Below are 11,610 nucleotides of genomic sequence, written 5' to 3' on the forward strand. Positions count from 1 at the left end.
TGCCTGGGCCTGGTCATAATCCGATAAAGCAGGACATGGAAGAAGATGGGACTGGTGGATGAGACATACACAAACAGAGAGAGAGAGAGAGAGAGAGAGACACGGAGAGCCCGCCTACTGTAAAGAGCTCCTTGGAAGACAGGAAGAGGAAGGGCCAGAGCTTCACCATTCTGAAATTCTGCTGTTCTCTACTGCTCCGCAAGGCCGGGAGCTATCAGCTCACTGTTTTCCCAATCCCAGGCGTGCCGGAATCCCCAGATCTCTAGGAGAGAAGGAGCAGGCCGGGCATGAACCACGACGGCACCTGTCACCTTTAAGACTTCCCCCTCTGTTTGCAGCCTGTGTGTTGTGATTTGGTCCAAGCCTCAGCTAGCCACGTGAGCTCCAGAAAGCACTTTTATCTTCTGGAGTTCTTGATTTCTTCATCTCAAGAATGTGACTAATAATCCCTGACTTGTCTGCCTACAGGACTGTCCCGAGGATCCAAAGTACTTGGAGGGGTGCTAGGGGTGCTAGACATGCAGGGGACGCAGATGAGAGCAATCACTGCTATGTGGGCCCAGCCAGACTTGGGGACCCCCCATACCCCCCGCACATTGAGTGATTGCCTTGGCAACAGAGTGCCTAGCTAACTCCCACCTCTCCCTCAGGTTTCAGCTTTGATGTTGTTTCTCCAAGGTCTGCTGGCCTCTTAGACTGGGTCTCCCCCCTGTAAGCTCTTACGGCTTTCGGTAGATTGCTCTTAGCATCTGTATCATGAGTTGCATAGTGCCATTGTGTGACTGTGTGTTGCACGTGTATTTTCTGTGCCGACTCTAAGCTCCAGGAGGAAAAGCAGTGTGTCTATTACAGGTCGTCTCATCACCATCATGGCACACAGCGCCTAGCACATGGCAGGTAGGTCTTCAATAAAATTGCCTGCCTCAACCCTCTTCTATGCTTCAGTCAACACCCGATGCCAAGCCCGCACCCATTATGTTCCCCTTGCCCAACATCTCCTTATAAGGCAAAGAGTGACACCTCTCCTCTCTTTATAATGTAAGGAACAAGTCAGCTAGATCATAGTTGGCCTTCTTCCCATCTCCCATCACAGCAGACCTGGCCCAGAAGCCAAGGTTGCAGGTAATGGCTAGATTTATTTATTTCTCTTTGCGCAAGGCTGCCCTCTGGTGGTTAACCATGGAAGAGAGCGCGGCAAGGATGGAAACCCGCCGGCTGCGGGAGCCAGGAACAGGTGAGCGCTTCAAAGAGGGCATTCAGGTGGAGATTATGGTCAGTCTCCATCCTTATGAATGGCTCTCCCCAAATCTAACAGGAAGCCCTTGGCCTAGGAAGAACAAGAAAATAAAGTCCCGTAGAAACCTCACCCTACCCCTAGTGGGTGAAAGAGCTCTTCTTCCTCCTCAGTGGTGTGCTGGCAAATGCTTAACACCCAGCTCTCTCTCTCTTAAAAAACCCCAGTGTGTAGCATTTACTGATTTCTGTGGCGTAAATACCGCGGCCAATTTCAAACTGCCAACGTGATGTCACTGAGTGCCTTTGGGAAGAGATGAGCATGAGAGGTATGTCATTATATAGTAGGTCATAGTCATAGATAAGTTCAAGAACATGGTTACTAGGGGCGCCTGGGTGGCTCAGCCATTAAGCATCTGCCTTCAGCTCAGGTCATGATCCCAGGGTCCTCGGATCAAGCCCCGCACCAGGCTCCCTGCTCAGCGGGAAGCCTGCTTCTCCCTCTCCCACTTCCCTGCTTGTGTTCCCTCTCTCGCTGGGTCTCTTTCTGTCACATAAATAAAATCTTTAAAAAAAGAAAAAACAAAGAACATGGTTACTAGCAAAATATAGTAAAATAATTGGAAAGCAATGAATTTGAGTATTTATTACATTCATTTTCAACAAAATATATTTAAATGCGAGCTTGTAATTTAATCTTTAATAAAAGCTGTGTTTAACGACTGGCTTACAAAATTCTGGAAAATGCCATAATTGGTTCTGCAAGCCTAGTAGTAAGAGCTGGCTAAAGCATGCCATTGCTTCTCCCGCTTCCTCCTTCTTTTTCTCCCCTTCCTCTTCCTCTTCCATGACTTCCCAGCATTCCGTGGGGACAGGAGGGATGTGGAGTATAGGAATGAGCTTTACTGTAGATGCTGCTCTTTTCTGAGTCAGGAGCCATAAGGTGTTAAGGAAAGAGGATGAGAAATGCAAATTTGGCTACTGAAGGACATTTACGCAGGCACGTGTGTGTATGTATGTGTGTGTGTCTGTGTGCACGTATGTGTCTGTGTGTCTATGTGTGTGTGTCTGTGTGTATATGCATGTCTCTGTGTGTCAGTGTGCTTGCGCGTGTGTGTGTGCACGTATGTGTCTGTGTGTCTATGTGTGTGTCTGTGTGTATATGCATGTCTCTGTGTGCAGTGTGCTCGCGCACGTGTGTGTGTGTGTGTGTGTGTGTGTGTGCGCACACACAGGCATGTAGAAGGTGGCAGAGGGGGTAGGGGTGAGTTCTGCAATTGAGTCTGGGGGTTGATTCAGGCCTGAATGAAAGGCCACGTGCGGAGGCAGCCGCGCCCCTGGGAGGTGGCGAGGGCCCAGCGCAGCAGGGAGCAGGCGAGCTAGCAGCAGCGGCCGGTGGGCAGCCGAGGCAGGCAGAAGTAGGCGCTGGGGAAGAGGCCCAGGTTGATGGGATTGCCGTCCAGGCGGATGTCTTCCAGCCGCCTCCGGCTGTGTTTGTGCTCCTCGGTGTCGCAGAAAGCATCGCTCTGCATGGTCTCTATCATGTTATTCTGGAAAGAACACACTGACAGCTGCCAGGCCTCTGCCTGGAGAGTGCCCTCAGGCAGCGCCGAAGGCGGATCTGTCAGCTTTCCCCACCAGCTCCCCTCTGAAGAGTGGAGAAACCGAGGCACATAAGGCCACAGCCATGCAGCACGGGGTGTGGAGAGCTGGCCCATGGAGGATGGATGGAGAGCGAAGGGGAGAGGAAGAGCGAAGAGAGAGGAGGGAGGAGGAGGAGACAGAGGGGAAGGGAAGGCAAGGAAGGAGCAAGCAGTCAGGGGAAATGGGATGAAGGACATGGAGGGACAGAAAGCATTTTCAGGAGAAGGAAAGGAAGGCAGTCACACTGAGGCTGTGGACAACGGCCTGGCAACACCTCCGACCCGTCTCCAGTAAGCTCTCGGTGAAGGAGACGCCCGCCACTGCTGCCTAAGGAGGCTCCCAGTTATCTGACCTCTGCCGCCCCCAGCTCTATTCAATGTCCTTGACCTTGGGGGGGCTGCTTACCTGCAGGTGCAGCGAGCGCAGGCTGGCGGGCAGAGGCCTGGGGATGGAGTCCAGAAGGTTGTCAGCCAGGTAGAGGAACTGCAGCTTTTCTAGCGCCTAGCAAGGAGGCAAAGGACATGGGAGGTTGGCAGGTGCTATTGGACCTGGCAGGGACGGATGCCTGGTGTGACCCCATTCATTCATTGAGGGTCTCCTGAGCCTCAGCCCCGTGCCAGGCTCAACCCTGGGTGCTGCGGGGGATGCCCAGTCTCTCGGGAGCTCACAGGCACTAACCCCCACCGGAGGCAGAAGGATGGCTGCTGCCATCGAGGTCTGGCAGCTGGGGGAGCCTGAAGGAGCTGGTCAGCTGGTGACGAGGAACAGGTGAGGGGCAGGCAAGGGGCAGGGAAGGGGTGGAAGGGAGGACGATTTCAGTCTAGTCTCAACTTTTCTGCTATCAGAAAGGGATTTTCCCAAATGAAAAGTCTCCAAATGCTAAACCCGGGATGGCTGTGAAAAGCACGTTGAGGAGACATCCAGAGCCACAGAACGAGAGACACGGGTACATAAGGCAGACCAAATACATGAGTGTGACAGAGGTGGGGGGCAGTCATGTCCATGCCCCTCTTCACTTCCTCACAGGAACCGCTCCTGGAGCTCGTCGGAGCCCTGTCGAGTGGGCAGCCGCAGGGGCCGATTTGTGCCCGGTGTTTAGCCCTTTCCATCGGAATTGGCCGGCCAGCACCCAATCCGATTGTCTCCCTTATGCACTTGCTTCCAGAAAGACACTGATTAGTCAGTTAGCAGTGGGTTTTGGAAATAAAGGTTTCTGCAGAGTTAGGGCGAGAGCCAGCACTACCGCAAGTTACGTGCAAGCCAGTGTTTTAAGGGAGCAGAAGGTCAGAGTGCAGACAGGTGAAGGGAACAGACATGAGGAGAGGAGCCAAGAGACTGCGTGCCCAGAAGAAGGAGAGGGAGAGCTGCTGACCTTGACTTCTGGCACCACCCCCCCCCCATTTCCAATAACGGGCTCACGAGGCCTGAATTCTTTTTCCTGGAGGTTCTTGGGCTGGCATGTTGTCAAACACCCTTTCTTAAGTCAGAATCAGTCTCTTGCAAAAACAACAAAAAAGTTTAATGAAATAATGGGAACAGATGAAGAACATGGGGTTTGATTTTCAGACCCAGAACGAGGTTGGAGCAGGGCTATCCCATGAGGGCATGGGGTATGTGTGTGTGTGTGTGTGTGTGTGTGTGTGTGTGTGTGTGTGGTGTGGCCAAGGGTGGCAGGTGCAAGATGGTGGGCTACAGGCCCTGACTCACCCTGAAGGCTTCAGGCTGTATCCCCGAGCTCTGGAGCCGGTTCAGGCGGACGTCCAGGACCTCGATGGCGGGGGGCAGCGCAGGCAGGGCTGTCAGCTGGTTCTCGGGAAGGATCAGCTCCCGCAGGGCATGCAGCAGGCGGAGGGCGTCATCGTCAATGGAGGAGATGGAATTGCTGGAAAGGTCGATCCTCTTCAGTTTTGCTGTGGGGCATGGCGGAGAACACAGAGAGCCACAGGACCTACCGTCTTTCCTTGCCCTGGCTGGACCCACCTGTACCCCACTCCATCCCTTTTAAGTTAGGGAACGCCAGCCAGTTCTCCACCTGCATGAGGTCCAAGCTGGAAGAAATAACGTCAGAAACCAGGACCCCCTCAGATCCTGCAGTTCTTTCCCTGGACTTCTGTCCTGTGTGATGGCTGCCTGCCTCGGATGGGCTTGGGAGAAGGCAAGACCCAACAGGCCCACCGAAGCCTGGACCCATTCCACACCCACCCTTCACCACTGGTTTACAAAAAAGGAAGCTGTGGCCCAGAAGGCTGTGGGAATTAGTGGCAGAATCTGGATGAGAGCCCAGGTTTCCCAACGGAGGGAGAGCATAAGGCACAAAGGAGCAAAACACACAGCAAGCCATGAACAGGTAAACAGCGTCGGGGCTGTGAGCCAATTTAGCCTGGTCGGGCCCGGAGGCCAGGAGGGCACAGAGCGACAGGGGCTCAGAATCCTGAAAATGTAGGCTCGATCCTATCTTCCCCTTGCCAGTTTTCCAGAGCTTTGGGGAGAACAAATGAAGACAGGACACTTTTATTATCCAAAATCGTCAAGGGAAAGTGTTAGAGAGACTTGGGGCTATTTCCAAGTGGTAGCTGGGGAGATTGAAAGCTAACAGGGAGAGACTAACTCAGGTGGGACACTGTGTCTGTGACTGTTCATGTGGCGGGGGGCAGGGGTGAGGCAGAGGGGCTGGGGGTTCTTCTGCCAGGGGCACTGCATACTCAGCCCTTCGAAGTCTCCGGCTCGGATCTGGCGGATGCGGTTGAAGCGGGCGTACAGGTAAGCGGTGGCCTTGGGAAGAGGAGGGATGCTTTCTAGGTCAGCTTCGTCACAGTACACGGAGGAACCAAGGCACACGCAGACCAGACAGGTGGGCAGGCCTGGCAGGCGGAAGACAGAACAAAGGGAGGCCCGTCTCAGACTTCCTTTAGCCTCTGGGACCGACGGTCCTCACTCGGGGAGCATCTGCGCCCTGGCCAGCACGGAATGTCAGTGCTGCTGGCTGCTCCCGGCCCGGCACTCAGCCCCCAACCGAAGAGGAGCAGATCCATTCCCAGGTATTACCCAGTCCCGGCCCACTGGTGCTTTCATCAGGCTCCAGTCCTCTGTAGGTTTTCCTGGGCCTAGGTGGGTGTTTCTAGGACATCCATTGGTCCCTTTTCCATAGGGCTCCTCTCTGGTCCCAAAAGGCACGATGAAGATGATATAAAGCCAGGATTAAGTGGACTGGCCAGTGGTTGCTGGCTCTGCCGGCTGCCTTGTGGGCGAGGAGTGAGACATGTTCTGTATGGCTCCAAGCAGCACAATAAAGCCACGATGGACTGGACACTGCTTGCCCAGAATTCCTTTCCCCTCCTGATGGTGTCAGCATCCCAGTTTTCTGTTGGGCACAGCTCTCTCCTGTTCTCATTCCATGACGAGCGGTCATTAGACATAGACCAGGCCATCGAACCCAAACTGGCTTTAAAAAGTTGGGAGGCTTTCAAGAGTGCAGGTGGTTTCCGTCACTCGCCATTACAAGGGACAGAGATAATGGGAGACCACCGGTCATCCGACTCAAGGGGGAGACCGGTTAGCAAAGCCGCAGCCCCACGATGAAGAGGCAGCTCTCCTTTGCACGCAGAGACCAGTGTAGGTGGAGCAGAGACGACCTCAGCGTCTTTCTTACCCCAAGGCCTTGAATGACAGATCCAGCTGAGGCCCTTTATGGCCTCTCTAAGCCTGAGGTTCTGCAGCTCTGAGAGGTCATGGATTCCTATTGATGGCCCAATACCCTAGAGGCACCCAAGGCAAATCTCTCAAGAGAACAGGAACAGGGACAAGCAAGTCAGGAATTAACTGCATCCCCCCTCTGCTCCAGTCCTGATCCCCAGCAGGGCGCCATCCCCTTACTGCCAGATCTGCCAGCATCCCAGTCTCCAGGAGGGCATCAGGGAGGGGAAAAGAGCTGCTAAGGGGGGAATTTAGAGCTGAAAAGCAGTAGGACTGCTTCATTTGCCCCCATGCCAAGTGACAGCCACAAAGTTATTTATTCTTCTCGACAGGCTTTTAATTGTCTCTAATCTAATTACCACTCAACCTGGTCCCCTAGTGATGCTGTTAATTAAGGTAGGGTGGCTCTGCTAGGCATAGCAGAGTGCTGGCTTTTTTTCCCTCCCTCCCATCCAATTTGTGCATGCAGCCCAAAGCATTAGGGATAGCCAGCCTCTCCCTTTGGGTTTTCTTTCTTTTTTTCTTTCTGTTCTTACTGTGGCTATCTCTCCTCCTCTCCCTTACAGAGAGGGCTGGCTCCAACCTTTCACTCCCTACACCGTGGTAGGCCCTGTGCCAGGTCACGGCTGCATGGCCTATGACCTATGCATATGGAGATCTGTGACCGTGAACTCACCGTGGCTGCTTGGGGAGTCCAGGAGGCCCAGGGTCATAGGCCGGGTCATCGTGGGCTTTGAAGAGAGTGTCCTTGGAGTCCCTGTGCTCTGAGGGGAACTGATCTCGGTTGGAGCAGCTAGGGTGGCCACTTTGACCTGGGGACAGAGCACACAGCACACAGTAGGCCAGTTTTTGCCTGAGAAAGACTTTACTTTGAACTCTGGGGACCTCAGTGACCAGTTTCAAACTTGCAAAGAGTCACTGTGGAGAAAGGGAGAGGGAGGAAGGGAACGACCTAAAGAGTAACTGATCCAGCATCTTCCTTATATGGAGAAGGAAATGGGCCCAGAGAGGGCAGCACAAGGGATCAAGGAGGCAGCTGGTGGCCCCGCTGCACCAGGGTGAGAAGCCAAGTCTGGATGGCCCGCGGGCCGCACCGACCAAGCTCACAGAGCTGATGGGCGCAGGCTTCGGGTCAGCCCCTGCAAAGGCCCGGACGGGCCGAGAAAGGACTTCAGGCTAGAAGACAGCCTGAGAACACGCAGGGTTGTGCTGCTACTTTTTCTAGCGAGGGTATGAAGACACGGCCGATCCCCATCCCTCCCAGTGAGCTATGGCTTATGGTCTGACTTCGAGGCAAGGGGACAGATATAGGACATTTAAGGGGGGGGGCGGATCCCATCAAGTTTACTACAAACCAACTAAGAACTTTTCTTGTCCTCTTTCTTAGTATCATCTTAGTGACAAGTTCTTACGGAGGGACAAGAATCTCCAGCTCCTGGAGAAAGAGGTGGAGACTTGAAAGACCGGCACGGTGGGCAGCTGGAGAGGGGCAAGGCCCCCCGACGCCCAGTGTCTTGCAGGGAACGCCGCTGGTCTGCTGTGTGCCCCTTACCTCGGGGAGCTGGTCCCCATAGTCCATGAGCCCCTCATAGTCGCTCAAGTCAATGACCTCATCGTAGTTGTCCAGGCCCAGGACATAGTTGCCCAGAACTGCATAAGAATCGTCTTCCCCGAGCATCTGATCTCTCCTCTTCCTCTCCTTGGGGAGAGAAGCTGTCCCTGCCTCCAGCAGCACCAGGGCCAGAAGGCTCAGGAAAGCCGGGAGCTTCATGGGGGCCCTGGGAGGAGGCGGCCGCAGAAATGAGGAGGGGGCTGAATCGGCTCAGCGTCCAGTCCTGGGGGGTGGGCAGGAGGAAGGGCAGCCATCTAAGAGACAGGGCTCACAAACTTACCCCACTTCCCACCCCCACACCTGCAGACTCACGCCATTCATGATACACTCAGTGCATTCATTGCAGCACAAGCCCCCTAAAGCCTGGGGCTAAGTGGGGGAGCATCTCCTGCCCGCCCCTCCCACCGCCACCCCGCTGTAGTCCCTACATGCTCACACACACATTTCTATTCACTCACGCAGGCGTGTGTAGACACCTGGCAAAGGCTCGTTTACTCCTCGCATGCACACCCCCCACTAAGCACACTCTCGTGCATTTATACGGATGTTCTCGCTTATACAACCACACAGAGTACCACCATTAGTCACTAAGCTCGATTTAGAGAAACTTCATCATCAAGGAGTCTTGTGGCTTTTTAAGAGCTTATTCATTCACTTATCCACTTGCTCAACAAACATTTATGGGGTGTCTATTATGTTCCAGGCACTAGACTTATCTCTGGGGGTGCAGAAATAAATAGGGCACACCTAGTGCATTCAGAGGACATGGGTTTAAAAACTGACATACATTAGGGCGCCTGGGTGGCTCAGTCGTTAAGCCTCTGCCTTTGGCTCAGGTCATGATCTCAGGGTCCTGGGATCAAGCCCCGCATCGAGCCCCGCATCGAGCCCCGCATTGAACTCCCGAGTCTAGGCCCCCATCCGGCTCCCTGCTCAGCGGGAAGCCTGCTTCTCCTTCTCCCACTTCCCCTGCTTGTGTTCCCTCTCTTGCTGTGTCTCTCTTTGTCAAATAAATAAAATCTTAAAAAAATAAATAAATAAAAACTGACATATCTAAAAAAGAATGTTGGTTTACAAGATATACTTTCTAAACGCAGCTTTTTAGAAACAAATGATGACAGAAACAAAAGTGCTCTTTGTATGTGGTTGTGGGAGTGTGTCCACATCTAGAGTTCCCTAGGTGTCTTCGTGTGTGCACAGGTGACTATGTGCGTGCGTGATGAGCATGTGAGCCCGTGACGAGCGTGTGTAAGCTTACACACGTATGCACAGACGGGGGAAGGAATGTGTGTGGTGTGGGTGTGAGGGACCCGCTGTGTTTCTGAAAGTGCAGCCCTCCCCAAAGCCAGCTTCGTAAGTGTCTAGCAGATTCTCCCTCTCTGTTAAGTTTAGCTGGGCTAGGGGTCCCCCACCCCCACCTTCCAACTGGTCTCACCTAGAGCCCTAAAATCCCTGGGTTCTCCCCCAGCCCAATCCCGCTTGCTTGCACACTAGCCCCTCATTTGCATACCAATAGGCCCCGCGCCTCAAACCCTGAACCTTACCCCTCACTTACTCTTGTTTCAGAACCGAGCCTCACAGCTTCCAGAGAAGTGGGGACTCTGGCGGAAAGGTCTTCTGCAGTGGGCCAGGGTACAGGCGGGGAGCTGGCCAAGGGCATGTGGCCAATCCGACTTCTCTTCTTCCTGGTGTCCAGCTGTTTCTCCTCCTCTCTGCTCAGCAGGTCCCCCATCCCAGTCTTTTGTTTGGTGAGAGGAAATTCTCTCTCCTTCCACCCCCTCCACCCCCACCCGCATATGTACCCCTGCCCACCTCCCACCCTCATCTCTCCTTCTCTTTCTCTGCTCCTTTTCTCTTTTCGGAGCCACTGTTGAGAGGGCTGGCTGTTCCTTCTCTCTAATAGAGCGGGCAGCAGGTGACGGAGCACTCGGAGGGATGGGGCTTGCCTCTCTAGCTTTTTTCCAGATGGAATCCACAGATTCAAAGAGGCTGAGTTAAGGCACTCTGATCACACTGCCACCCACCACCTGGAACCCCAACAGGGACCATGACTGAACAAATTCACCAGGGAGGCTCTGAATGCTGGGCAGTTCCAAGAGAAGGTGAATGGAGGATGAGGTAGGATTTGAAGACCAAGTTCAAGGTCTCCAATGACGATGATGATAATGATGATGGCAAGGAGGATACAAGAAATTCTCTCCATCTGCTGAGGTTGGGCCTGGATGATGGACACGAGAAGCCATTGTGTAGGGGTCCTCAGGGGGCTGAGAAGAATCCTCTCCCCCACCCCCCACCAAAGATGTCTGTATCAGGAGAGATTCTCTTTTCCTTGGTGCCTCCTGCTGCTGTGTGAAGGCAGGAGTGGGGTGGGGGGTGGGTGCTACACGTTTGCACGAGTTCTTCCATGCTACCCCTTGCTCCCTACTCCCTCCCCCTGACCAGATACTGAATGTGGCTGTGAAGCTCCCCAAAGATCATCTAGTCCAAACAGCGTATCTACCAGACAAGGGACGGAGGGAGGTCCAGCGAGGGGCAATGACTTACCCAAGGTCACACAGAGCCAAGGCCAGGGCCTAGATTTTTCTGACACTCAGGCCAGAGAATTGTCCTTTGTTCATATGACCCTACCCCTTAATCACCTTATCTCTCCTCCCGCCCCCCCTGCCCACCCCAGTTCTGAGACCATGTGCCTTGATGCCCTGGGAACAGATGGCCTCGGCAGGACTCATCTGTGCCCTGGCATACCAGGTGAAGGGGCAGATCGCATAGCCTGGCCCAAGGCGCCGTGCTTGGCCTGCAGTGTTCCTGGGCACCAGCTGGTGAGGAGGCGGCGTCCCCCAGCCCAAGGACCTGGTCACCAAACGTACGCCTGTTCCCGTACCCCTGGCAGCCCACCATCGGGGGCCAGGCACCAACAGGGGCTCTGTTGGGTGGAGGGAGAGATAGCCCCGGAGCCAGCAGAGTGCCCAGGAAGCAGATGGTACATTTGGCGCGCTGTCCTCCCCCCTTTCTCCCCACAGCCTGGGCTTTGCAGGCAGAGACTAACCCACCCCCCACCCCCATCCCCCAGGCAGGCTGGGCTCGGCTCCCCCTCCCATCCCACGCCATTTATTCCCTGCGAGGAAAGCAAATGCGACTGTTCATTCATTGCCCCTGCCGCCTGCTCCCACTCTCCCACCCCACTTTCTCGGTGACACACACCCGCAACTGGTCCTCCCCCATGCGCTTTTTAAGCCTGCACCCCGCGGGCACAGCCAGTCTCCTAGGGCGCATGCTCAGGCTCCTCCGCACTCCAGTAAAGAGCCCCTTCCGACACAGTAGTCTCATCTCAGACCCTCTCCCGGCTTCTACTCTTGCTTTTACAAGCTCGCCCATCCCACGCGCTAGTTCCCGTGGAGTTCAGCACTGTCCACGGCTTGCGTGTGTGA

At 54.5% G+C, this 11,610-nt stretch overlaps 1 protein-coding gene across 1 annotated transcript; it reads right to left on the reverse strand.

Moving 5' to 3' along the window:
- Positions 1 to 2,612: 2,612 nt before the first annotated feature.
- Positions 2,613 to 8,341, reverse strand: OPTC (opticin). The gene is made up of 6 exons (XM_045787892.2): positions 8,123 to 8,341; positions 7,247 to 7,382; positions 5,580 to 5,738; positions 4,585 to 4,787; positions 3,283 to 3,378; positions 2,613 to 2,783 (listed from the first exon to the last, which is right to left on the reverse strand). The coding sequence occupies exons 1-6, from the start codon at positions 8,339 to 8,341 to the stop codon at positions 2,613 to 2,615; spliced, it is 984 nt and encodes a 327-aa protein (XP_045643848.2).
- Between the last annotated feature and the right edge of the window lie 3,269 nt (positions 8,342 to 11,610).

The sequence above is a fragment of the Ursus americanus genome, chromosome 2 (assembly GCF_024610735.1).
Source record: "Ursus americanus isolate L20-20 chromosome 2, mUrsAme1.1.p, whole genome shotgun sequence".
Lineage (NCBI taxonomy): Eukaryota > Metazoa > Chordata > Mammalia > Carnivora > Ursidae > Ursus > Ursus americanus.

Coding starts and splice junctions, on each gene's coding strand:
- OPTC (XM_045787892.2), bottom strand. CDS start 8,341: ATGAAGCTCCCGGCTTTCCTGAGCCTTCTGGCCCTGGTGCTGCTGGAG. Junction 3,379..4,584: donor TACAGCCTGAAGCCTTCAGG/GTGAGTCAGGGC, acceptor CCTCCTTGCTAG/GCGCTAGAAAAGCTGCAGTT. Junction 2,784..3,282: donor TGCGCTCGCTGCACCTGCAG/GTAAGCAGCCCC, acceptor TGTTCTTTCCAG/AATAACATGATAGAGACCAT.